At 32.1% G+C, this 26964-nt stretch overlaps 1 protein-coding gene across 16 annotated transcripts; it reads left to right on the forward strand.

Moving 5' to 3' along the window:
• Positions 1 to 27: 27 nt before the first annotated feature.
• On the forward strand, positions 28 to 26953 carry LOC123705621 (ankyrin repeat domain-containing protein 12). 16 transcript variants are annotated; one of them, XM_045654506.1, is made up of 17 exons: positions 28 to 196; positions 311 to 467; positions 544 to 699; positions 1769 to 2026; positions 15184 to 15366; positions 15647 to 15830; positions 16431 to 16590; positions 16882 to 17092; positions 19536 to 19684; positions 20364 to 20552; positions 20807 to 20909; positions 21518 to 21586; positions 23126 to 23295; positions 23446 to 23630; positions 23961 to 24069; positions 24984 to 25145; positions 25358 to 26953. In XM_045654506.1, exons 2-17 carry the CDS (start codon positions 332 to 334, stop codon positions 25529 to 25531), a joined length of 2598 nt encoding a protein of 865 aa, XP_045510462.1. In that variant the 5' UTR covers positions 28 to 196; positions 311 to 331; the 3' UTR covers positions 25532 to 26953. The 16 variants fall into 16 exon arrangements, with proteins under 16 accessions (XP_045510462.1, XP_045510464.1, XP_045510467.1 ...); XM_045654508.1 differs by having other exon boundaries at positions 20364 to 20504; XM_045654511.1 differs by having other exon boundaries at positions 20364 to 20504; positions 20867 to 20909.
• Positions 26954 to 26964: the final 11 nt, after the last annotated feature.

Genomic DNA, 26964 nt, shown 5'->3' on the forward strand with positions numbered 1-26964 from the left:
TCAAGAGAAATCAGAAATGTCTTTATTTTATTGTCGTTGTACATCGCTACCTATGCCTGTGACTGATACGTTATAATTTTTTTGGGAGTTAAAAATGTTTTGCAATAAGCTGTGTTAATTTGCACAAAAATACTAAGTTATACTATTTGTGTTATTGTTACAGACTAAATTAATTCTGGTTGGCGTTAGAAGAAAGGTTGGTACTCGATCTTAGAGTTTCCATCGTGATTTTCATTATTGGCGCGTTAATAATGGTGTGCGTTGTTAGATTTTACTACACGATATCCCTAAGCAATTGAATTGTGTATAGGCGGGTGGTTATGCTCGAAGAATGCCGTCGACCTCGCGGTCGCGGGGCTCAGGCCGCGGGCCCGACGGCGCGCCACGGACGCAGGTCATAGCGCCCATGTCGGAGCGGCAGCAGTTGGCTCTTGTGATGCAAATATCATCACAAGATGCCCCTCCAGGTGAGCATTCATAACTTTTAACCAAACAACTATATTGCACTGGATTCAACTCACTTCCCGCCATTTTCGACTCTAGCCGCTCCGACCCCTGCTGAAGAACGTAAACGGAGTAGACAACAGCGAAATGAACGTGGCGAAACTCCTCTGCATGTAGCAGCCATCAGAGGAGATCATGAACAAGTAAAAAAACTTATTGACCAAGGACAAGACCCCGATGTCACAGATTTCGCTGGTATGCATATTATTTACAACTCTTAGCATGTAGTTATAAAACTTTATTCTTATGGCATATCAAATTATTAACTGGAAGAAGTAAACTTTTTAGTACCCTGAAAACAAAATTAAATTAGCGTTCCAATTCCTAACATTGACATAATGTAAGCAAATGCCCTAAATTTAAATATATTATACACAGCTTGCAGATTTTATTCCAAAGACATAACATAAAATAGGTAGTTGATCTCTTATTTACAACTGATAATGCTTCATTTAAATCATAATATACATGTGTTATAAAAGAAATCACATTTATAACTAAAAACAAATTGAAATGTATCAACTTTTAGTTTATACTTCAGTAAATTGCTCGACTTCAGCAATTGTATTGAATTTCATGCAGTGTTAACTTTCAACTTATTTACATAATAATAATCTGTAAGATGGTATCATTTACTTTAACTATGTTACATTCTTGTAAATACTACAACATTTTTTATTAAAATTCTTCAATGAAAAAATTCCAATCATTTAATACAATTCACACATACGACATGCTGTAAACAATTTCTATGTGTTGAAATCGAGATTTAAAATATATTTGAATAGTTAGGCATACAGTTTAACTTCATTATGAGTGTACGGGTTTCCATGAACCACTTCATGAAATCATGGTCGAAAGCAAAGTAGTTGCAGCTTTAATACTTTCATCACACCATTCTCTTGTGCTACAATTCAATTATTATTGTTTGCCTCTTAGTTGTAGAAATTTTAAAGCAGCAAATTTAATGTCATTGTACACCTCTTTATTGTTTATATTTATTGTGCAATCATTGTTTACCTTTTTTGATTATTTTTTTATTTTAGTTCAATTACAATTATCAAGCACTGAAAGCCTAAGGTCTACAGACTTTAACTAATGTATTTTTTTTTAATTATGCTAGATTTGAATAGACAACATAAAATGATATACCCATTCAAAAATACTAAATTTATTGGGCTTTCAGTTATAATTTTTATTTTCCTTTTTATTTTTATTTTCCTTTTTTTTTGTTGTATTTGTTTTTTTTATCCCCTAATTTAAGGTTGGACCCCATTACACGAAGCATGTAGTTATGGTTGGTTACAAGTAGTAATGGTTCTTGTAAATGGTGGTGCTAATGTGAATGCAAAGGGATTAGATGATGACACTCCACTCCATGACGCTGCTACATCGGGGAACCTGAAGATGGTCAAGTTTCTTATAGAGCATGGTGCCGAACCATTTGTTAAGAATACAAAAGGAAAAGCACCATTAGACTATGCAGCCCCACATATTTATGAATATTTGCAGTCACTGAAAGGTAAGATGGTTTCATTGTGAACATTTTCATCTAGCTTTTTAATAATGCCATAGTTTTTTTCTACTATCTCACATTATCACATTTTGCAAACAACACAATGCTGTACTTGTTTTATGATTATGCAATTTACCTTTTTGTGTGGTTTGATGTGGTGCTTGCATATATTTTGTTTATTACTTATTTAATGTTATTTTAATATTAGATGTTATGATCTGTCAAAAATACATCACACATCATGCTGGATTTTTTATAGCTTCTGTGGACCTCATGGGAACCTGTTTTATAAAGGCAACTACCTCCCATTTGCACATGTTATCATTTAATACAAAAATAGTGAATACTAATACTCATAATTGTGTGAGATTTAGTGTTATTGAACACTTCCAACACGGGGTCCTGATACATTTCCCTGATTTAAATTAGAGGATCAAATGTTTGCTTTGTATAAAAATCAACATAATATAAAGGGGGTCTCCAAAGAAAATAAAGTGTTTATGGGCTAGAAAAAGAGCTCTATTACAAGTCTTATAGTACAAAACAAAATGAAACAGTTGGGGTGACTAACCTTTGCTCTGTATTATTATTTGACATAGTTCTTGTAAACCTTCATACGCATATTATATTACAATATTATGTGTATGAAGGTATACAAGAATTGCTTGTTTAAAGATATAACATTGATTTCATTTTCTTTTCTATAATTCTAATATGTACTAGGTACCATGTATAATATAGTATGTCTACTATTGAACAAAATATATAAAAATACATATAATCATACAATGTATTAATAATATTATACATAAACATAAAACACAATTATTATTGTGCATATTCTTCCAATATTTTAATATAGGTTTAAAATCAAATTATGATCTGCTGTCACAATCTAACCTTTTATCTTGCTAGATCTTATTCTTTTGTACTACAACAATAAAATAGATACTATTTTTAGTCCTATTATATTCTCATGCATAGTACATCAAAGAATTCACATTTCGCGACAATTGTGACCAATAATAATAGGCCGGGAGATACTGACTCAAATTTTGGGTCAACTGTAACAGTATACCGGTTCTACAGGGGTCTTGGTAGGCAATGACAACAAGAAAAATTATGGTCAGAACGCTCTTACAGGGTGCCCGGTCGCGTGGGCGTTAGTCGAACTGGTCGGAAAAATGACGAGTGTCAAACGATTTGTTCCACAAAAATTTTAGAATTTACATATGGCCCATAAAAAAGAAGTAGGCGGTAGTGTTATGCTATACTTCTCCGGTGTGACTTACAGCCCGCCATACCGCCACTACCGCAAATCGTTAAGGGAAAAAAATTATTGCTGATTTTCGGCTGTATGGCGACCATTTGGAACCGTCTAGGCGTAAGTATGGCATTTTTGTAAATAGCTGCCCGACGATGATTAACTGTGCAAAAATTTGCCTGCTACAAATGGTTGAATATCATTTTTTTTTTTTTCGCATTCGCGTCGGTATGGCGGGGTGTAAGAGTTTTTACAGACGAACGGCAAGTTGTGAACGGCAGAGGCTACTTCAGCCGTCGTTGACCATCGTCGAAACGTCGGCGACAGCAGTTAATATGTCGACGGCTGCAATCGACACGCAAAAACGGATGCCGCGAAACGTCAACTGCAAGCGTCACTTGTCGACGGCAGCCGTCGACGTTTGGACTGCGCCGCCGACACTTCGACAACTGCCGTCGACAGGTCGCGACGGCTGAAGTAGCCTCTGCCGTTCATAACATGCCGTTCGTCTGTAAGAACTCTTACACCCCGCCATACTGACGCGAATGCGAAAATTGAAAAAAAAAATGATAAGTCTGAGTCACACCGGAAAAGTATGGCATGACACAACGCCCTACCTCTTTTTATGAGCTATCGGTAAACTCTAAAAATTTTGTGGAACAAATCGTTTGACACTCGTAATTTAACCGACGTGTTCAACTAACGCTCCGTACTAAGACCCCTGTAGAACCACCATACTGTTACAAATGACCCAAAATTTTGAGTCAGTATCTCCCGGCCTATAATGTCTTAAACAAAGAATTACATTTTATTTGATTGTAGTCAATGGTAATTGTGAAACAGATGGTTCAGTATAATATTAATTATCTCCAAGCTTACAATTTTTATGAATTCTAAATATCTATATATAATCTGTACATTAGAAAAAATGTATTAATTATGTATTTAATATTATTGCGCTTACTATGATCCAAAACTGTACTAAGATAAAAAAAAAACGTGGAAGTCTTGTATTTCATGACAGATCTCTAGGCATAAGTGTGTAAAAATGTATAATCGATCAAATTTGAAATACCAAATGTTCCACGATTTCCTAATTGTGGAACCATGTATTTAAAAAACAACGAAATAAAAAGCGTCGGTGAATAGAAGGAATCAAAGAAAGGGTAAAATGTTGTTGTGAGAATAGCCAGTGGGAATGGCCAGGTGTTCCATACCTTGCAACTAATGCAAGCTGTAAAAATCGATATTGGACGCTACTTAAAAATTTATAGATATTATTAGCGACCCTGAGTTAAAAACGTTACAGGGAGGTATATTGTTATCGATTTTACTGCATTCTGCTCGATGAGGCAGACTTTTCGTGAAAATACATGATTGTTTTTAAAACATCGTTATAATAAGTTTTGGAAAGAAGGAATCAATTTGTTGCGTTCAAAAAAAAGAAACAGAATATTTTATGTTTCCTTTTTTGTCCTTTTTTTTTAAACAAAAATTAATTCTGTTTTAATAATGCATAGAAGCTTTAACTTATAAGCAGTATGTAACTATGTATACGATACTGTTATATCACTAAGAGCGGGAAGATAATTGCTAATAAGACAAGCACTAGCAAACTTTCGTCGAGATGCTTCTGTTTAAAATAGTATTTCTATATTGTTATAGATTGTCAATCATGTTCAATTGTACAGAAATTAAAAAGTATTATTTATTACTCGACCATAGACTATAAAGAATATTTTTTCCAAAATAAATTATAAATGAAAGCAAACCAGATAAAGTACCTATTAGAAAATATTATGTCGGAGATAAATTATAAAATAATAAGAACTTTCTACATTATTACATTACATTATTTCTCTTTCTTTGTCAATAACTATACAGACAAGTTAACGATATTGTTGTTATTAAATGTGTCATGAAATGATGTCAGTGCCACTATAATTACAGTAGGAGTACATATTTTTTACTTTATACAACGCATAACTAAAGTCAGAATTCTACTTAAATTACTCAATTCACTAATTCCTATAATTGAATCTCGAAGACTATTTAGTATTTATGTAAACTATCCCTTATTCATAATATGCAAAATTTTTTAATGTTGGGATGGCAAGTCGAGAGATAGTTTAGTTCAAATCCCGACAAGTATGAATGTACGTTTATTACTGCAAGTAGGTAATATATTTGTTTGTCGACACTTAAGAATTTTCTGAACAAGAATCGATTAAGTGTATTGCAGTGGGTTAAATGGCTGGGCTACATTTTATTATTTAACAATTTAGCAATGGAAAATTAAATAGTAATTGACAGTGTTTTGTTTTTTAAGAAGAACAATGAACATAACACAAGGCAAAATAATGTATAAAAAAGGTAAGTAGCAAGTTTTTTCAATTAGTTATTGTAATAATAAATCATGTTTTTTTCTAAAAAATATTGGAAAATTAACGAAATTATAAATCGAAAAATAACTATGTGTCATATAATATCAAAATATGTTATCAAACTAATATATTTTTCACTTATAAGCTATATGAGTGCATTGCTTTTATATATTATAATACTGTTTATTTCTTTTTTCAGGTTTCCAGTGTGATTATATAGGTGTGGTGTAATGAATTGATAATGGGGTACAAGCGGTTAATAATTTTTTATGGGACCAATTCGACACTATCCCGCATCGAACAAAAAAAGAATCACGTAAATCGGTTCAGAAACCTCGGAGTAATCGGTGTACATACATAAAAAAAACGAATTGATAACCTCCTCCTTTTTTTGATATCGGTTAAAAATTAAAACAGCCAATATCATTAATCGGCAAAGTTAAGTTAGTTATTAGTTACGTTAAGGCCCAGCACACATGGTGAAACGCAACTGCAACGAAACTGCAACTACTATGTAGTTACTTTTGAGTTACATTTGAGTTTATGCCATAGATACCTTTGAGAGACAACACACGTCGCAACTAATTTGAAACGCGTTGCAGATCAGTTGCTTTGAAACCAGCGTGCAGGAAACTCGTGTCGGATTTGGCGTCTTTTCTGTTCGACAAAATGGCTGACGACGAAAATAAAAACATTCAATTCGTATTGGAAGTTGAGAAGCATCCTTGCTTGTACAATACAACATTTTCAAGCTACTCTCGCAAGAATGATACTGATACGGCAGTTGATATTCTTCTCAATGTTGGGATGTAACCACATACTTCTTCTTTTACGCCTCCTTTTTTGTCGAAGATACAAAGACAGAACCAGAACTTCTTCATCACGTGAACTAGACATTTTGGAGACGTCTGTCTGGTCTCAAAATCGGAATGATTGCGATTTGTGACTTATTTCATCATATTTAGGTTGCGGCGTGTGTGGAAAACTTTTGAAACTGGTTTCAAACCTATAATTTCATAAGGGTTTCGTTGCAGTTGCGTTTCACCATGTGTGCTGGGCCTAACTAATTGATGTGCCAATATTTACAATGCCTTTAAAAAAAATATGATTTGAAACATTAAACATTTTATTTTCTAATTGAGTACTTATGTATTTTTAATGACGATTCCACATAAAAAAATAATTTTATTTACAAAAACCCTATTATTAGATAAGATTCTAATCTAGGTACAAGCTTTCCTCTTTTCTTCCTGTGTTAAAATCGAGCTCCGTCACGCTGGAACCCGCTTTAAAAAAAACCTTACTTTTTTTCAGCCTATTTTACCTACAAACGATGCTAATAAATGTAGTAAAGTTCATTTTTTTGTAGTCTTATTAGTTACTTAGAAAACATCATTGATATCGTTCGAAGTAAAAAATATAAATAATAGCGTGTTGATTAGTTTTGGAATGGGTTCCAAATTGATTGTAGTTTATTGTAGTGGCAAGAAAATTCTTTATTTGCGTTGTTTTATCTCAAATTATTGCAAGAAGGTCACAATAACAAGATTTAAAAAAATAAATAACACTTGTTCAAAAACTACAAACGATGCCAATAAATGTAGTATAGGTCAATTTTTTGCAGTCTTATTAGTTACTTAGAAAACATCATTGATATCGTTCGAAGTAAAAAATATAAATAATAGCGTGTTGATTAGTTTTGGAATGGGTTCCAAATTGATTGTAGTTTATTGTAGTGGCAAGAAAATTCTTTATTTGCGTTGTTTTATCTCAAATTATTGCAAGAAGGTCACAATAACAAGATTTTAAAAAATAAATAACACTTGTTCAAAAACTACAAACGACGCCAATAAATGTAGTATAGGTCAATTTTTTGTAGTCTTATTAGTTACTTTTTGTAGTCTTATTAGTTACTAAGAAAACATCATTGATATCGTTCGAAGTAAAAAATATAAATAATAGCGTGTTGATTAGTTTTGGAATGGATTCCAAATTGATTGTAGTTTATTGTAGTGGCAAGAAAATTCTTTATTTGCGTTGTTTTATCTCAAATTATTGCAAGAAGGTCACAATAACAAGATTTTAAAAAATAAATAACACTTGTTCAAAAACTACAAACGATGCCAATAAATGTAGTATAGGTCAATTTTTTGTAGTCTTATTAGTTACTTAGAAAACATCATTGATATCGTTTGAAGTAAAAAATATAAATAATAGCGTGTTGATGAGTTTTGGAATGGGTTCCAAATTGATTGTAGTTTATTGTAGTGGCAAGAAAATTCTTTATTTGCGTTGTTTTATCTCAAATTATTGCAAGAAGGTCACAATAACAAGATTTTAAAAAATAAATAACACTTGTTCAAAAACTACAAACGATGCCAATAAATGTAGGTCAATTTTTTGCAGTCTTATTAGTTACTTAGAAAACATCATTGATATCGTTCGAAGTAAAAAATATAAATAATAGCGTGTTGATTAGTTTTGGAATGGGTTCCAAATTGATTGTAGTTTATTGTAGTGGCAAGAAAATTCTTTATTTGCGTTGTTTTATCTCAAATTATTGCAAGAAGGTCACAATAACAAGATTTTAAAATATAAATAACACTTGTTCAAAAACTACAAACGATGCCAATAAATGTAGTATAGGTCAATTTTTTGTAGTCTTATTAGTTACTTAGAAAACATCATTGATATCGTTCGAAGTAAAAAATATAAATAATAGCGTGTTGATTAGTTTTGGAATGGGTTCCAAATTGATTGTAGTTTATTGTAGTGGCAAGAAAATTCTTTATTTGCGTTGTTTTATCTCAAATTATTGCAAGAAGGTCACAATAACAAGATTTTAAAAAATAAATAACACTTGTTCAAAAACTACAAACGATGCCAATAAATGTAGTATAGGTCAATTTTTTGCAGTCTTATTAGTTACTTAGAAAACATCATTGATATCGTTCGAAGTAAAAAATATAAATAATAGCGTGTTGATTAGTTTTGGAATGGGTTCCAAATTGATTGTAGTTTATTGTAGTGGCAAGAAAATTCTTTATTTGCGTTGTTTTATCTCAAATTATTGCAAGAAGGTCACAATAACAAGATTTTAAAAAATAAATAACACTTGTTCAAAAACTACAAACGATGCCAATAAATGTAGTATAGGTCAAATTTTTGTAGTCTTATTAGTTACTTTTTGTAGTCTTATTAGTTACTTAGAAAACATCATTGATATCGTTCGAAGTAAAAAATATAAATAATAGCGTGTTGATTAGTTTTGGAATGGGTTCCAAATTGATTGTAGTTTATTGTAGTGGCAAGAAAATTCTTTATTTGCGTTGTTTTATCTCAAATTATTGCAAGAAGGTCACAATAACAAGATTTTAAAAAATAAATAACACTTGTTCAAAAACAACAAACGATGCCAATAAATGTAGTATAAGTCAATTTTTTGTAGTCTTCTTAGTTACTTTTTGTAGTCTTATTAGTTACTTAGAAAACATCATTGATATCGTTCGAAGTAAAAAATATAAATAATAGCGTGTTGATTAGTTTTGGAATGGGTTCCAAATTGATTGTAGTTTATTGTAGTGGCAAGAAAATTCTTTATTTGCGTTGTTTTATCTCAAATTATTGCAAGAAGGTCACAATAACAAGATTTTAAAAAATAAATAACACTTGTTCAAAAACTACAAACGATGCTAATAAATGTAGTATAGGTCAATTTTTTGTAGTCTTATTAGTTACTTAGAAAACATCATTGATATCGTTCGAAGTAAAAAATATAAATAATAGCGTGTTGATTAGTTTTGGAATGGGTTCCAAATTGATTGTAGTTTATTGTAGTGGCAAGAAAATTTTTTATTTGCGTTGTTTCATCTCAAATTATTGCAAGAAGGTCACAATAACGAGATTTTAAAAAAATAAATAACACTTGTTCAAAAACTACAAACAATGTAGTTGATTGTAGCTAAACTCATATGTTTGTAGTGGCTGCTAAACCCCTGTAAGCAATAAAAAACAAAAAATTTAGTGTTCAATAAGTTAATATATTCAAAACAATTATGAGCCTTGGATTTCGTGTCGTTTGTAGTTTTATTATTAGTTGAAATTATAAAAAAATAACAAATAGTAGTACTAAGTTATATCACATATCACTCTTGTAATTGCATATAAATATTTATGATTATTTTATTACATAAAATAGCATATGTATTGTTTTTTTCTTCATTAAATCTTTTTTAGACACTACTTTTTTCTTAGAGCTGCTGGATTATTTATATTTTTTACTTCGAACGATATCAATGATGTTTTCTAAGTAACTAATAAGACTACAAAAAATTGACCTATACTACATTTATTGGCATCGTTTGTAGTTTTTGAACAAGTGTTATTTATTTTTTAAAATCTTGTTATTGTGACCTTCTTGCAATAATTTGAGATAAAACAACGCAAATAAAGAATTTTCTTGCCACTACAATAAACTACAATCAATTTGGAACCCATTCCAAAACTAATCAACACGCTATTATTTATATTTTTTACTTCGAACGATATCAATGATGTTTTCTAAGTAACTAATAAGACTACAAAAAATTGACCTATACTACATTTATTAGCATCGTTTGTAGTTTTTGAACAAGTGTTATTTATTTTTTAAATCTTGTTATTGTGACCTTCTTGCAATAATTTGAGATAAAACAACGCAAATAAAGAATTTTCTTGCCACTACAATAAACTACAATCAATTTGGAACCCATTCCAAAACTAATCAACACGCTATTATTTATATTTTTTACTTCGAACGATATCAATGATGTTTTCTAAGTAACTAATAAGACTACAAAAAGTAACTAAGAAGACTACAAAAAATTGACTTATACTACATTTATTGGCATCGTTTGTTGTTTTTGAACAAGTGTTATTTATTTTTTAAAATCTTGTTATTGTGACCTTCTTGCAATAATTTGAGATAAAACAACGCAAATAAAGAATTTTCTTGCCACTACAATAAACTACAATCAATTTGGAACCCATTCCAAAACTAATCAACACGCTATTATTTATATTTTTTACTTCGAACGATATCAATGATGTTTTCTAAGTAACTAATAAGACTACAAAAAGTAACTAATAAGACTACAAAAATTTGACCTATACTACATTTATTGGCATCGTTTGTAGTTTTTGAACAAGTGTTATTTATTTTTTAAAATCTTGTTATTGTGACCTTCTTGCAATAATTTGAGATAAAACAACGCAAATAAAGAATTTTCTTGCCACTACAATAAACTACAATCAATTTGGAATCCATTCCAAAACTAATCAACACGCTATTATTTATATTTTTTACTTCGAACGATATCAATGATGTTTTCTAAGTAACTAATAAGACTACAAAAAATTGACCTATACTACATTTATTAGCATCGTTTGTAGTTTTTGAACAAGTGTTATTTATTTTTTAAAATCTTGTTATTGTGACCTTCTTGCAATAATTTGAGATAAAACAACGCAAATAAAGAATTTTCTTGCCACTACAATAAACTACAATCAATTTGGAACCCATTCCAAAACTAATCAACACGCTATTATTTATATTTTTTACTTCGAACGATATCAATGATGTTTTCTAAGTAACTAATAAGACTACAAAAAATTGACCTATACTACATTTATTAGCATCGTTTGTAGTTTTTGAACAAGTGTTATTTATTTTTTAAAATCTTGTTATTGTGACCTTCTTGCAATAATTTGAGATAAAACAACGCAAATAAAGAATTTTCTTGCCACTACAATAAACTACAATCAATTTGGAACCCATTCCAAAACTAATCAACACGCTATTATTTATATTTTTTACTTCGAACGATATCAATGATGTTTTCTTAGTAACTAATAAGACTACAAAAAATTGACCTATACTACATTTATTAGCATCGTTTGTAGTTTTTGAACAAGTGTTAGTTATTTTTTAAAATCTTGTTATTGTGACCTTCTTGCAATAATTTGAGATAAAACAACGCAAATAAAGAATTTTCTTGCCACTACAATAAACTACAATCAATTTGGAACCCATTCCAAAACTAATCAACACGCTATTATTTATATTTTTTACTTCGAACGATATCAATGATGTTTTCTAAGTAACTAATAAGACTACAAAAAATTGACCTATACTACATTTATTAGCATCGTTTGTAGTTTTTGAACAAGTGTTATTTATTTTTTAAAATCTTGTTATTGTGACCTTCTTGCAATAATTTGAGATAAAACAACGCAAATAAAGAATTTTCTTGCCACTACAATAAACTACAATCAATTTGGAACCCATTCCAAAACTAATCAACACGCTATTATTTATATTTTTTACTTCGAACGATATCAATGATATTTTCTAAGTAACTAATAAGACTACAAAAAATTGACCTATACTACATTTATTAGCATCGTTTGTAGTTTTTGAACAAGTGTTATTTATTTTTTAAAATCTTGTTATTGTGACCTTCTTGCAATAATTTGAGATAAAACAACGCAAATAAAGAATTTTCTTGCCACTACAATAAACTACAATCAATTTGGAACCCATTCCAAAACTAATCAACACGCTATTATTTATATTTTTTACTTCGAACGATATCAATGATGTTTTCTAAGTAACTAATAAGACTACAAAAAATTGACCTATACTACATTTATTAGCATCGTTTGTAGTTTTTGAACAAGTGTTATTTATTTTTTAAAATCTTGTTATTGTGACCTTCTTGCAATAATTTGAGATAAAACAACGCAAATAAAGAATTTTCTTGCCACTACAATAAACTACAATCAATTTGGAACCCATTCCAAACTAATCAACACGCTATTATTTATATTTTTTACTTCGAACGATATCAATGATGTTTTCTAAGTAACTAATAAGACTACAAAAAATTGACCTAAACTACATTTATTAGCATCGTTTGTAGGTAAAATAGGCTGAAAAAAAGTAAGGTTTTTTTTAAAGCGGGTTCCAGCGTGACGGAGCTTTAAAATCGGGCTCGACAGTTGTAACTTGTAAGTTGCACAGAGCAAGTAATGTTAGTGGTTTTAAATAGTGGTAATTTTATTATAGTTGTATAATTATGCATTCATTAAATCTTTCTGGGTACAGTCCCAGACTGTTTGTCTCCTTATATTTATCGTCTAATTGTAAAATAAGAATTTATTAGTTTTAATTCATTGAATTATAATATAATTATTTATATTTTATTTTATACTCCTAGTTTATGTCCTGGAAAATATCGTATAGTATAGAACTGGTCACTTGAGTGTTATGTTTTTTTTTTATATATGTATAAAACCGTTTTTTTAAAAGGATGCCTCATCTTAGGTATTTAATTAACAATAAGTTCATCTGGCAAACATTGGTTAAATTATCTTTTAGTAAAAATATCTATTTGGAATAAAATCACATATAAAACTTTTGAAAAGATAATCCAACGTAATTTTATACAAAAATATGAATAGCTTATTTATTTTATTTATTTATTCCACGACCTTACATATATACTGAGTCCTTCATTGGTAATCTCGTATCAAAAAGGCCTAATGAAAACTTGAAAAACTGCTGCCATCTGGGTTGCCAGTGAGTAAACAATTAGTGTTGGTCTATTTACGTAGGTATGTTTCAACTGAATTATAAATTAACACACTTTGCTATTGTAGATGGGCGGTTTTATCTGCAATTACTATGTTTTTTGAAATATTACTGGGTTTGGTAAGTCATTATTCGAATTATTAGTCGGTATTGTAACTGCGGTGAAAGGATTTAATATGGCTTAGTGTCAATTTTGAATGCAAATGAAAAAAAAAGGTGTGGATATTATTATTAAATCTTAAAAAAAATATATTTTACCTATATGTATTTATTTCAGAAAATAAAATTACATAGATAAGTGAAATAAATCAAAAATATAGTTAAAAAAATATGTGATGGAAATTCAATATGAAAGCAGTTCTGCCGCTTTTTCACAATGTTACCAATGTCCTGTTTCCTGATGCATTGGCTTTTTTATTTTCACGTCCAAAAGGTTTTGAGTTTTGAGTTATCTTGACCGCGGGTCAATGGTCATTTAACTCGTGTAATGTCACTTTGACAGATCTTAAAATGAGATGAATGTCAGTTTGTTTAGTTTGTCATTTGTCTATATTTTATTATTACGTTGATAAATAACGTGATTTAAAAAAAGATATCTAATTTAATTATAAACAGTAGTATAGGTACTAATAATATTAAAGGTCATCATTTCCAAAAATTAATTATAATGTGACTTTAAAATTTGACGTCTATGTCAATCGTGAACGCATCTGCTTTGATCGGAACGCGTTGGGGCGTGTTGCTAAAACTGTCGAGTGTCGGTCTGTCGTTATGGCCGCTTAGTAACGTCAACTTCGTGGTGGTGGGTTTATAAGACTGATTAGGCAAAATTGGTGTGAAATTATTGTCTACGGCCGGCGATAACTATTCAAAGTGTCCGCCAACGTGAAATGCAAAGGAGAGCGCTCTCGCACAACAAAGGGGAGTCGATAGTTTTCATCATATTAGTGTCAAGTTTTAAAAATATTAGTGCACGCTGTATACCTACTTAGATAAATGTTCCGACTCTCGTGTAAACTGTTAATAACAACGACCTATCTGACGTATTTCAATTATAATCCAAACGAATAACTTGAAAAAAGAGTTTTAAGTTTGGACAAAATTTGTGAAATGGTTGCTTCTGCAATGGAATCCGCAACACTAATTACGTCCTGCTTACAAGTTGCAAACTAAAAATAATTAGCATTACGGATCGGTACAAGAACTAATTGAATAGTTATCGTGTGTTTTAAATGATAATTTATAATAAAGAGTGAACTTCTAGTATACTTGTGTCTTACAATGTAATGTAATTTACTTATAACCTATAGATATAATTATATTTGTGGTGAAATAAGAAGTTTTGTTTATTTTAGAAACTTTTTGGTTAGTATTATTACTTGTTCTCTTTATTATTTTAACAGTTTTATTTGTTGATTTTCTAATACTTAATGATAATGACATGCAATAATACTTCTTTAAGTAAATGTTGACATTCGTTTTAGTTACATTAATAAAGTAAATGATCATCACATTAAAATGCAAGATAACAGTATTTAATTAATCAATTTAAAACGAATAGTAATTAATAAATAGCACAACAAGCTTGTCATAGTCTCTAATCATTAAGTATTTATAACCTATAACATCCTATGAGTTGTCTTGTTTTCTCCTGTTATTTATTTTTTGTTCTTATATGAAATTATTTCAATGTATATTTAAGTCCTTACTATTTGTATAATATCACACTAAATATCTATCATACTTAAAATAATATAATATATTTCTTTCTTTTATGTTTAAAATAGTCTAAAGTATAAGCTAAGTTAATATTGTAAAATATTTTATTTATGCATAAGAAACATAACAAAAAAGCAATTATTTGGAACAAGTCCCTGTTCTTCAGATAATAATACAAGAGCTGCACATATCGGAAGGACAAGGGATGACAGCAACAAAAAAAGTGGCAATGCAAGTACAAACAGTGAAGGCAGTAAAAGAACCAACATGGAGAGCCTAGCACAGGGAGAATTTGAGGGCAAGGAGGCCGCCGCACAAGAGAAAGGGAGCAGTGCGGAAAACAAAGAAGGTTTGCAAAACTACATATTGTACAATTGTATATATTGTGGTAATTATTTTATTCATTAAAATACACTCATAATTACACTTTTAAATTAAGTGTTATCAAACACTATTTAAAAAAAGTACAAAATTAACACACCCAACATTTATTTAAGATAGAAGCAGGTCAAGGAACTTGAAGTTTCCACCAACCAATAAATCACTCATTATCATATCCAATTGAAATTAATATTGTATAACAATAATTAACAATGAATAAATTGAATGATTCCATTAATTATTTATAGAATGCGCACAGTTGAGTAGTGGCGTGGTGTCATCCACACAGGATGACACCAATGTGACGAAGAAGTGTTATGATGAAGAGGAATCATCAGAGGATGACGTTTCTAAGCGGAAAAAGAGGAAAGAGAATGATGACAAGGAACCTATGGCGAAGCCCCCTCCAGTCGCTAGATCTGGTCCTGGCCGGTAATGAGTATATATATATTACTTATATTAAGAGTTTTCTGAATATAATTGCCTATTTTATTTATTTTTTATCTTCTCTTCACAATCCCCACATAGTAATCAATATATTAATGTTTTTGTTTTGCATATAATTGTCTCCTACTGAATTCTCCCAACTTCCCAATAGAAAATAATAATGTAAAAGTAGGTGATTAACTTTCTTGTACTTACTTTTGAACTTTTCTCTAAAGTCACAAACTTTACAATTTGTATCAACGAGGCGGAACAATTAAAATCCATTTAGAGTTTACTTCCGTGAGGATATCGAGTCAGAAACAATACTATAGTGGTCAACACATGAGCGTTAAACAGAGGGGTGTTGGGTTGGATTCCCAGTGAAGACGTAGAAAAAAAATTGTTACGGTCTGGCAGTAAACAGAAGGCTGATCACTAACTTGTCCGTAAATAAAAAGTATCAGTGAAATAGATGTATGCACCTGCCCCTTACCCTTCTAAGTCAGACTTCACATACTCACACTATCTTTCCCTATTAATCTATACTTAAAGATTAAAAGAGAAAGATAGAGTTAGTAAATGAAGTCCCATATCTTGTACCGGCAGCAAGCCCCCAGGACCGGCGAGTAAGACGGGCGCGTCGCCGCTCAACAAGGGCGGAGCCTCGCCAAACGTTAACAAGGCAGCAGCCTCGTCTTCCACCGGCAAACTGCAGGGCACGGGCAAAGGAGCACAAGGAACCAAAGTAAATGTTCAAAGTACACAGGTATATTATAATGAACGAAGCAGACTTTTTTTGCTGTGCACCGTTTGGTTGTTTCGTTTGCCTTTTGTGTTGCCAGCTGAAAAGCGTTTGTGGTACATGATTTTAAAAATGTCTTCAGTAAAGTTCAGACTGTTGCAGCTTTTTGTGAAATGTTCATGAGTGTCACAAAGCAATGTATAAACTTTTTAATTCTTATCTCAAACAAATAAATATGACTATGACAAAATGATATCTGTACCACAAATTGCACTCTTCTTGTCTTTCTCTGACTCAACAATACCCTTTCTACAGAACAAATCGGGCTCCGGAAAGGGGGCAGGCTCACAAGCCATCAAGCAAGAAAGGCGGAGTCCAGTGCCCAGTCCGAAGTCTTCACAGGGAAAAGATGAAGAGTCTGAAGACCAGAAGCCACCGGAGACCACAGCACCGAAGGTTCCACCGTTGAAGATTGTTATACCAGGGGGTGCGGGTGGCTCTGGCAGTCGAAATGAACAAGAAGAAGGTAAGATGGCACAGTTGTCTTATAAATTTTAATTATGTGACGATAATCGCTTCTAGAAATATAGCTCTTTATAACTATTGTATTCAAAGTGTAATTAATTTATTCTTGTGTTAAGTATGTAATTTTTTTGAAGTTGAGGAGTTCCGAATAATATTATGATACAAAATGTTAAATATCTGTAATAATTTTTAGCTGGAATTTATACATTTATTAAAAAATTACACTAAACATTTATTTCTAGTTGAAAATTCAGACAGCGAAAATGTGAATACTAACAAAAATTTCATGTTTAAAAATAACTAATCATATTTTACAAACAAGTCTATTGACACTAAAAAAGAGGCAACGTTTTGTCGCCTCCAATTACATCGCACCTTCGGTAGAACAAGGGCATAATTGTCATAAATTGCCAAAATGACTTAAATATGCAGAAATGCTTTAAAAAGGCCCTTTCAACTGGAGGGACAAAGACATTCGTTTAATTCCTACAAAAAACAGCCAGATTGAAATAGTGGCGTTGTCATTTTGGCGCTATTTTGTTTCTCTCTTGGCGAGACAAAGTCTCATTGGTTAGTTATGCCATCGGCGGGGACTGAGCTAGCTGTCACTTGGAGCGCTAACGTCGTTTATGTAAATATGCCCTATAATGTTTTTGATTTCTGGAACGACAAGGCCATATCTGTCACACTTATGCCTAGTTTACGATTTAAAAATTGGGAGGACAAAGTCGTTCAGACAATTGTGACCTTGTCTGTCCAAGATTTGTTATACTCCATGGTCTTAAAAGTAACATTTTATTCCGATAATTGCTGTAGAGAGCAAAAAAACAAGTTAGTTTTTTAGAAATTTAAACGATAGGACTGCCAATCAAAATACAACAAACATACCCTCACACCCACAAATCTATCCTCAAAAACTTTCGAGTTTACATAATAAATAATAATATTAGTAAGATATTTATTCGTAAATAATTATTTTTCTTTTTCAAATTTGTTTTTGGAATGTATTATTTTGCTGTGAACACATTGCCTATAAAATCGATCATACATAAATTAGGGGACCCAGCATAAAGCCGATGCCGTCCATTCTGGAATGTAAAACGTGCAAAAAAAGCTGGCCCAATATCAATATGCACTCCGGCAGAATACATAAGCCTTATAAAAAATGCCACGAAAAAGGAGGAATTATTTAATGTCAAGGAATCGAAGTATGATTCTTTCTTGTTCTGTGATCTTAATATAATATTATTCCAATTTTTAAAGCGATTCCAAAGAATTTTGCTAGGAAACATAATAGTTTCAGATTGTTGAAGATGTGTAATGGCTGATTAGTAAGTTTTGATCTCTATTTTTGTGATAAAGTACTGCGGCTTTCTAAAGTGTTTAAGAAAATAAAACATTTATACAAAAAAACACGTTATTATCATTCCAAAATTATTAACTTAAAGCTTTAGATATGGCCATATTTACAAATTAATTTTCTTGTTGGTGGAACAAGGGCACAAATGTACACCTACTTAAGAAAAAAATATTATTAAAAAAAAACTAGCAGTTTTTAATGTTTGTATACGATACACCTAAAAGAATATAGTATATAGTTTATGTCATACAAAGCAGAACAACCATAAAAAAATTATTATCATAGCTAGACCACATTAAGTACTACAAATATCTTAAAATGGCTCTCCTGTAAAATTGCAAAAACTGTAATTGTGCCCTTGTTCTACCGAAGGTGCGACATGTTGAACTAACGTTCAAACACTGAATTCGGAATATCAGACTAACAAGTAAAACATGACCGTTATTGAAGCGACTAGCAACGAAAATTACTTATACATGCATAACACGCTTTCAACGCACCCTTGGGGTGGTGCACACGGTCCCCATCCGATCGATACACGGGCACCTCACATCACATAACCACGCTACGTCATGTCTAATCAATCTTTGTTGTTATGACGCTGCCGTCTCTTTGTACCTGTGTTTGTGTATAGGTATTTCATTGTCAGCATTTATCATTGTTTAACTTGAATTTTCATCACTAACAATGTTTGTTTTAAACTGAGCATTTTTTTTAAGTAATCTAATTAATTATTTATGTATTTATTATCGAATGCCGCGGTTAACAGGAATTTTGTAGCATGTTTTCTTATTAATCAATTCACGTGACTATGTATTAAAAATGAAAATAACAAAGACGGTTTATGCAACTACATTGTCTGTCATGTTCGTATGAGGCTTTGAGCGCACGTAAAACCGTGATAAGCGTTTCATAAATCATTCGGAGAATGAAATATACTGCATTTCATTTGTTTGCACTTTCTAATCGAATCATTGACGGATTTTATTAACATTTCGGTTCCTATGCGTACATTTTCTTTTGACTATTTGTCATGTGCCAGTTGGTATATAAGGAGAGAATTGATAAAAAACATCCGCATCAGGTGGGACAGGGCAACGCGGTGGTGGAAAAGGTCGCGGCAATGCATCCACATTGCCGTACGTGATCCCGTGCACGAGCGCAGACACGGGACAAACATCTGATAGCTCAGATGGCAACTGTGACGACAAGCGCCTGGGGGAGGGGGGCAAGGTGGGTGACCATTTTATATAGACCCTTCTAACCCTTATAGGTCGTCCTTCCTGTAGCGAGCTGTGCCTGCGTGAGACCAAGTTACAACTCCGAAACTACTTGTCCGTTCTTTTTCTACTCTACACCTTTTTTAATTGAAAATCGTGTCCCCTTAAAAGCAATTTAGCCATTTAGCAATATAGGTTTTTATATATAATAAAATAAAAAAACAAAATCGAACACCGCGGCTGTTCACATGATACTCACAAAACGGGCTAGTAATCTTATCTCACGATAATTATTGCACCCATAACATCCTGTGAAATTTAAGATATTCTTGGTCTTATTCCCGTGTTTAGTCTAGTCTCTCTCGGCTAAGCACTTAGACAAATTAAACTCCCTCAGCAATATGTGTCTGGCTCTAACTGTTGGATGAGTTTGATTCGGTTGTATGAAACGCCGCGAGAGATAACTCTTTCTGTTCATAAAAATGCATATTTAAATCTTTAGTAATTTCAAGTTAACATGTATTTAAAAACCCCAAACGGAAATGAAAATTGGAATTATGATAGCGATTAGAAAAATATAAAGACAAAGCAAAAGTAAAAGAACATTTGATAAGATCAACGTAGATTAGAATCGAGTTAATGTCGTATACGTACTTTGGTTTCGGTACGTTTATGTGGAGTTTGTCTTATAGGGCGGGCAAAGAGTTCTGCGTTCGCATAGAACGAATGACGGCGAGAAAGATAAAGAGCGAACTTCGCCTCAAACTGGCTCTGAGAACCGATCAGGATCTAACCAAGCTTTGAGTTCAAATAAAAGTCCTCCTCCCAGCTCAGTAAGTAGTAATTCAATGTTTAGAGCTAGACGCAACAAGAACGCGAAGGTATCAAATATTCAATACTTATCGATGTTTATACCCCTGAATTTTGATTTTATTCTGTGAACCAAAAGAGCCTTTCATGTCCTAAGTTTCCCTTCGTCTATCTGCGCAATTTTATTGTTTGTCTGCATGTCGAATTTAATTTATTTTTATTTTGTTTCAAGTATTGTCAATCCCATAAATGTTGATCAGTTGAATTTTGCTATTGAATGTTCTTTATTTTTACTTAATGTTGAGCTAATTTACGATGGTTTTAGAGACGGAGAAGTCGGTTACACGATGATGGCCACAGTAAATCAAATGCTAAGAGTTTTCAGGGTCAGGACGATCATGCTCCGTCTACGTCATCTGCTGGCACAGGTGGGAGAAATGAATCAGGTAATTACATAGACCCCCTAAATAGAAAAGCATCCACGACACTTTGTAGGACCCTAGTTGATACATTTTAAAGGTACACAACTTTAGAGTTCAATAAGCATTGCATAATATTTAGGTTTTCTAAATAGAACTTAGAAGATTAATTTTTTAAGCAGCATTAATATGATTTGAAACAGTTTAATAGTATATTAGAAATATGATAATATTGCTTTTTTAATCTAATCATTGACCTAATTAGGAATTTAGCTATTTTGGAACACTCATATTGAGTTCATATCATAGTGACTGAAATCTACAATCAGGTTGGTATGTTCAATTAATTATGAAGTCATGTGCTTGTGTTAATATTCAAAATTGTGATTAAATTTTATAACAATATCTATGCATTTTAATTAATGGATAAAATGAAGTGTTTTGGAATTGCGTTAGAATTTTTAAAGCGGGTTCAATAATAATGCAAGTAGCTTGATACAATAACATGTTTTTCTATTGAGGGGATCTTATATATGAAAAATCTTACTAATGAAAAGTACAATGTATTCTTATGTTTAACATCATCTTAATTAATATGTGCACGCACATATGCGAAGACGGACCAGGAAGCAGAGGCCGGCGCTATCATTCTCCCTTAAAGTCTCCCAAGAGCACACGACAATCTTGTAATTCATTATTATATAATATTTCTCTGTTCTTCCATTATTTCTTTTCTTTAAAATGTTCAGTAGCTTAAAGATGATTATTTTGTTTTGTTAAAATTCTGTGGAATTTGTATCACATCTCACAAGGTTAACAATTTGATTGTTAGATTTGATGCAATTGTCGATTATTATTTTCGTCTTCTGTAAAGATTTCTTTAGCTATTTTTCGTGTTTTATTTTATTTTTTATATTGATAAGCTGTTTGATATTGAATATTTTACTAATAAGGGCTACCGTTTGGCTAATGCCAGAAGGCGCTACTTAATTATTCGGAAATCTTTGCAATAAGTTGAAACTTGCACATAAAATAAAGTTCCAATATTTTGATAATCTATACAGAACCTTATATAATTTCTCGTGTATCTTGTCTTGGATTAAATTGAGTGAAATGTGTTGCCGTCCGTTTAAATCGCTTGTAAATTCATTAATTCTTTTTTAAAGTCCAAATCTCGATAGTGTTCGATGATATTGAGTCTCGATATAATTTCTTTAACTTATTAACGCCCGAAATTTATTCACAGTGATGTTACTGTTATTTCTCTGCCCCCTGTACTATCGAATTACACGAAGTAAAAATATAACGGTTATTAAAAATCTATTCGATGTTCAGGGCGCCAACTGGCAAAAAAAATTAGAGCTGGTAGCCCTAATTAGCTTATTTGACATATTTTTAATGCAATCTTACTTGATATGTGCACGCACATATGAAGACGGACCGGGGGGCAGAGGCCGCCGCTCTCCTCCCTTAAAGTCGAAAAGGAAAAGAGGACACTCTTGTAATTTATTACAATAATATTTTTCTGTACTTCTACTGTTCCTTTTCTTATGTGTTTCAAAGACAGAAAAAATATAAATGTACTGTATCAAAAATCAGATTCTAAACGCATTTCACCATATGCATGTCCTTGGAGGACCTGAATGTTATCACCAAATGGCTACCAGACCCTGAACAGTAATTTTTGAGATGCAATGTAAACTTTATAATGACGTTTCTACATTGAGAGCATTATCCAGTATTAGCCATTAGCATTACCCTAGAGAGCCCCCTGGCTTCAGCCTTTAAACCTTTACCAGTCGATTTACCATTTTTTTCCAAATATTTCGCTAATATTTGACAACAATTTTGTATTTAAATTCCATTAGAGCAGTATTTCGAATACCTATCCAATATGATGGCCTTGTTGACTGCCTTGTCTTGCCTTGAACAATGAAAAAGAAAATGTTAAATCGACGATGTTTGTTTACCTGTGGCAGATGATCAATGTTTATTCATAGTTACAAACGCTGTTTGTAGCTTTCAGGCTTGAATCAATTGTACGTAGAAATGTCATTATAGCCATCTCGAAACATCGGGGGACGGGAGCCGTCTCATGTTCGTACATCCTATATGTTTAGTGAATGCCCTTTCCGTTATTGGTGTTATTTTATCTATCTTTCGTTGTTGGTGTTCGCCGTTTTCTTGCAAGAATGGGTGGTGACGTTAGTTTTGTATGTGTACAGCCGCTCCGGGGCCTTCCGTGGAGTTGCATCCAAGGAAGCGGAAGATCAAAGCGTCCAGGGAGAGCCACTCGCGGGAGCCATCGAAGAGCGAGCATTCGGAAAACTCTATCGTTACGCATAATGTCACGCACTCCAACCCTTACCAGATGTACATACACAAGAGGAAACAGGTAAAGTCATAACCCGTAATAAACACCCTTTCCCTTTTTTGTATTCTTCAAAAATGTTTTCAATGTCTACACTATTTTTATTTGACAATTATATGTTTAGCACTAAAAATGGTCGTGAATTTATATTGATTACTATTTATGCATGTTCAGATCGAGCGAAGACAGAAAACCTTGTTTCCAGTCAAGCCAAAGCCACCGAAAGATTTCAATAAGTACCTAATGAATCGATGTACGTACACGCTACAGAACAACGTGAATCCTGAGCCGCAAGTGGATATACCCATTAACCTACCACAACAAATGGTTAAAGAGTTTATGTCTCAGGAGAGAGAAAGGTAATAAGATAAAGCGCTGACTCGAAGGCACAGGTTGGCCTTGACACCAGGAAAAGTTATAATAATGCATTACTTGCATTTTATAAAAAAGTATTAAATCAATCCGTTTTAGTTCTATTAGCCTTCAATATAGAAATGACTTATTTTTTATTCTCTATTTATTTATACTGAAATTTCTGCTTCAATATTGTTTAAGTATTTTTTTTTTACCTTAAAAAATATTTTTACTATTATGTAAATGTAGTATATTTTCTAAACGTCCTTACAATTTTTGAGTTCTTGTGAATCACCATGTAACTTTTGTCTTTTCATATAAATTGTCTAAAACAGAACGAGGTTGCGGATACAACATCAAGTGGAGAAGGAGAAACTGGTGCTTGCTGTGGAACAAGAGATATTGAGGGTGCACGGGCGCGCCGAACGCGCTGTGGCTAATCAGGTGCGCTATATTTGGTGGAAGCATTTGTAAATCGGCTATTTAAAAAATGTCTAGACTATGTTTTAAATTTGTAGCATTTTTAAATATTTTCACTATGTACATGTTGCATGTTAAACCGATTGGTGTGATTATTTTTGTTTTATTGGGTATTATCACAGTATTACAATATTATTTCCTACAGTAAGGAATCGCCTTTGATGTCGCGCGATGCCGCCGCCAGCGTAGGTACTTACGCTGCCACACGAAAATACGCTAGGGTTGCAACAAATGGGAAATAAAACAATTGTGATTATTAATATGTATTATGATGAAATCATTTATTCATATTTCATATGTACATTCAAAATAATTGCGATTATTAAATCTGATGTAATTATTTGTTCATAAATATATTATAATTACAGATATTGCACTGCTAAATATTATTTACGTGGACACTTTATTTTTGGATGTTCTTAATTGTATATTATAACATTTAACTAAGTAATGCATTCGCATTGGGATGTACAATCTGATTAGGAAATAATGAGGACAACATATACATAGCTTTGATTTTAATTCAACAGATACAATTAATACAATCTTTCTGAAATATTGTTTCCTTCTGGGATTTCAATGTAGATTTACATCCGTAAACGGAACAGTTTGTGCGCGCCATAACAGAATATGTAAGTACCTATGTATAATAAAATTATTACACAAAAAATACGACTGCGTCGTCCTTTCGCGATAGGTAAAGCAATCTCAGCGTGATTGCTTTACGCGGCCCGCGTCGCCCGACCCCCGCCAGTTCCCCTCCGTTTCTCTGCACAAGTACATTCGTCGCACTACTGTAGGAAATATAGTAATACTGTGGTATTATTGTGTTATGTTATTAAGAGAAATAGTATAAAATGAGACTGCACACTCGCCAGGCCCTCCCGTTCTCCGTGTGCACGATCCTCCGCGACAAGGAGGTGTACAACGTGCTCGCGCCGGAGCAGGAGGAGAAGCGCAACGCGCAGCGCTCCCGCTGCAACGGCCGCCAGATCAACTCGTGGCTGCAGGAGGTGGACGACAAGTGGGAGAAGATCAAGGTGCGTACACACACTTGCCGCCACAACACCGTTACAACGTGCTGTGAGCAGTATAGAGTAGGGTCCAGGTGGATGGTCTATGATCATAGATAAATTTTTTGTTATTAAAATTTTCATTGAACTCGAATTTAACTTTTTCTACTGAGTTGACTGACTTTCTACTTTCTACATTGAGAAGAGACGAATTAACAATGGTTATAATCGTGTAACAGGAAGGCATGTTACGGCGTCAACATACGGAGGCGGAGACGCTGCACGCGGTCCAGATGATGGGCTGGGAGTGGAAGCTGAAGGAGCTGGGGCTGTGCGACCACAAGAACACGCCCAAGATAGACCCGGCGCATGTACCACAAATACATGTGTCAAATTTTGATTTGCCCGCTTGAGTTTTAAGTTCATATTGCCTGAGTTCATGTAAGGCTAGCACGTTCGCGTGCCGGCATAAATACTCTAAATTTTCCATTTCAAAGATCTACCATTTTTATAACACCAATTGGTAATACGAATCAAGCGGAGCTACAAAATTGAATTTTATATAAATTCGATATTTCTCGACCGTCGTCGAGCCTTTCTTAGGACTCTCCTGCGATTTTATTTCGGTGACGGGTGACTTGAATCCTTTTCGTTTTTTAACATCTTCATCATATCGAGTCATGCGTTACCGAGATGAATCACACTCTAAATTTAATTTTTATTGGTCTGATCATAAGAATCAGACTTGAAAGCCCTTCGGTCCTCGGGACCACGTCTTAAATCGCATTTCTTCTGCGATAAACTCCATCAACATCTTTTTATAAGTTTGTTTATTGTTTGAATAATTTTAACTTTTTTTAATAAATATCATGTATTTTCTACACGTATTATTTAACATTTTATCCATTCGATTCAGTATATTTTATTTACAAGTTTTGTATTGATTTCTAATGAGTTCAGAAATATAATTTAGCTGTATATATAAAAAGAAAAATATTTTGAAAATAAAAAGATGATAAACTAGGATAAAATTTTGTAAAAATTTTGTTTTAATTACGCTACTTCATTTTTCATCAGTGAGGCTAGAGTATCTTTTATTTAATTGTTGTGTAGCATGTTTGTTTGATTTATTTAAATTTTAACTTCACATTGAAGCGTAATATTTATACAGACTTATGTAGGATCTCTCCATTACATCATATTATCATACAATATGATTTAGTTTATAAATAAACTTATTTTCTCGTAAAATACTGCAAAAGTCCTAATAGCTGATACCAGAGTTTTTTTTGCGAGATTTGTATTTTAATCCATATTCCCATAATTACAATTTCTACATGTAGTTAATAAATATGTATTGTAATAACTTATGATAGTTCTATATATATTTAACAGTAATGATTCATTGTCGGCATTCACTTGAGAGTATTTATTTTGTTTAATTTTAATACTTGTAATTTTAGATATTTTTTTATTTATTATAATAACCATAATAACAGAGTCGTCAATAATATTTTTGTGCATTTTAATTTAAAAATTTTATGTAAACAAAAAACTCCGAATGCATGTTTTGAAACATATTATGCATGTAATCTATCTTATGAACAGTTCAAAATGCTGTGAATTTAAAATATGTACGTTTATTTGGAAAGGACATAATTACTCTCAATAATGTCGATTTATTTGATCTGTATTATTATAATTTTAATTAATTTAAGTATAAATATACTTTCTCTGTGATTTTTATATTTTTAAGCAATCATGAAATATTTTACAATTAAATGGGTTTGTAATAAGAGTTCATTTCAACTTTTATTAAAATAATATGAAACTTATATTGTCTTTT

This window comes from Colias croceus, chromosome Z, assembly GCF_905220415.1.
Source record: "Colias croceus chromosome Z, ilColCroc2.1".
Classification (NCBI taxonomy): domain Eukaryota; kingdom Metazoa; phylum Arthropoda; class Insecta; order Lepidoptera; family Pieridae; genus Colias; species Colias croceus.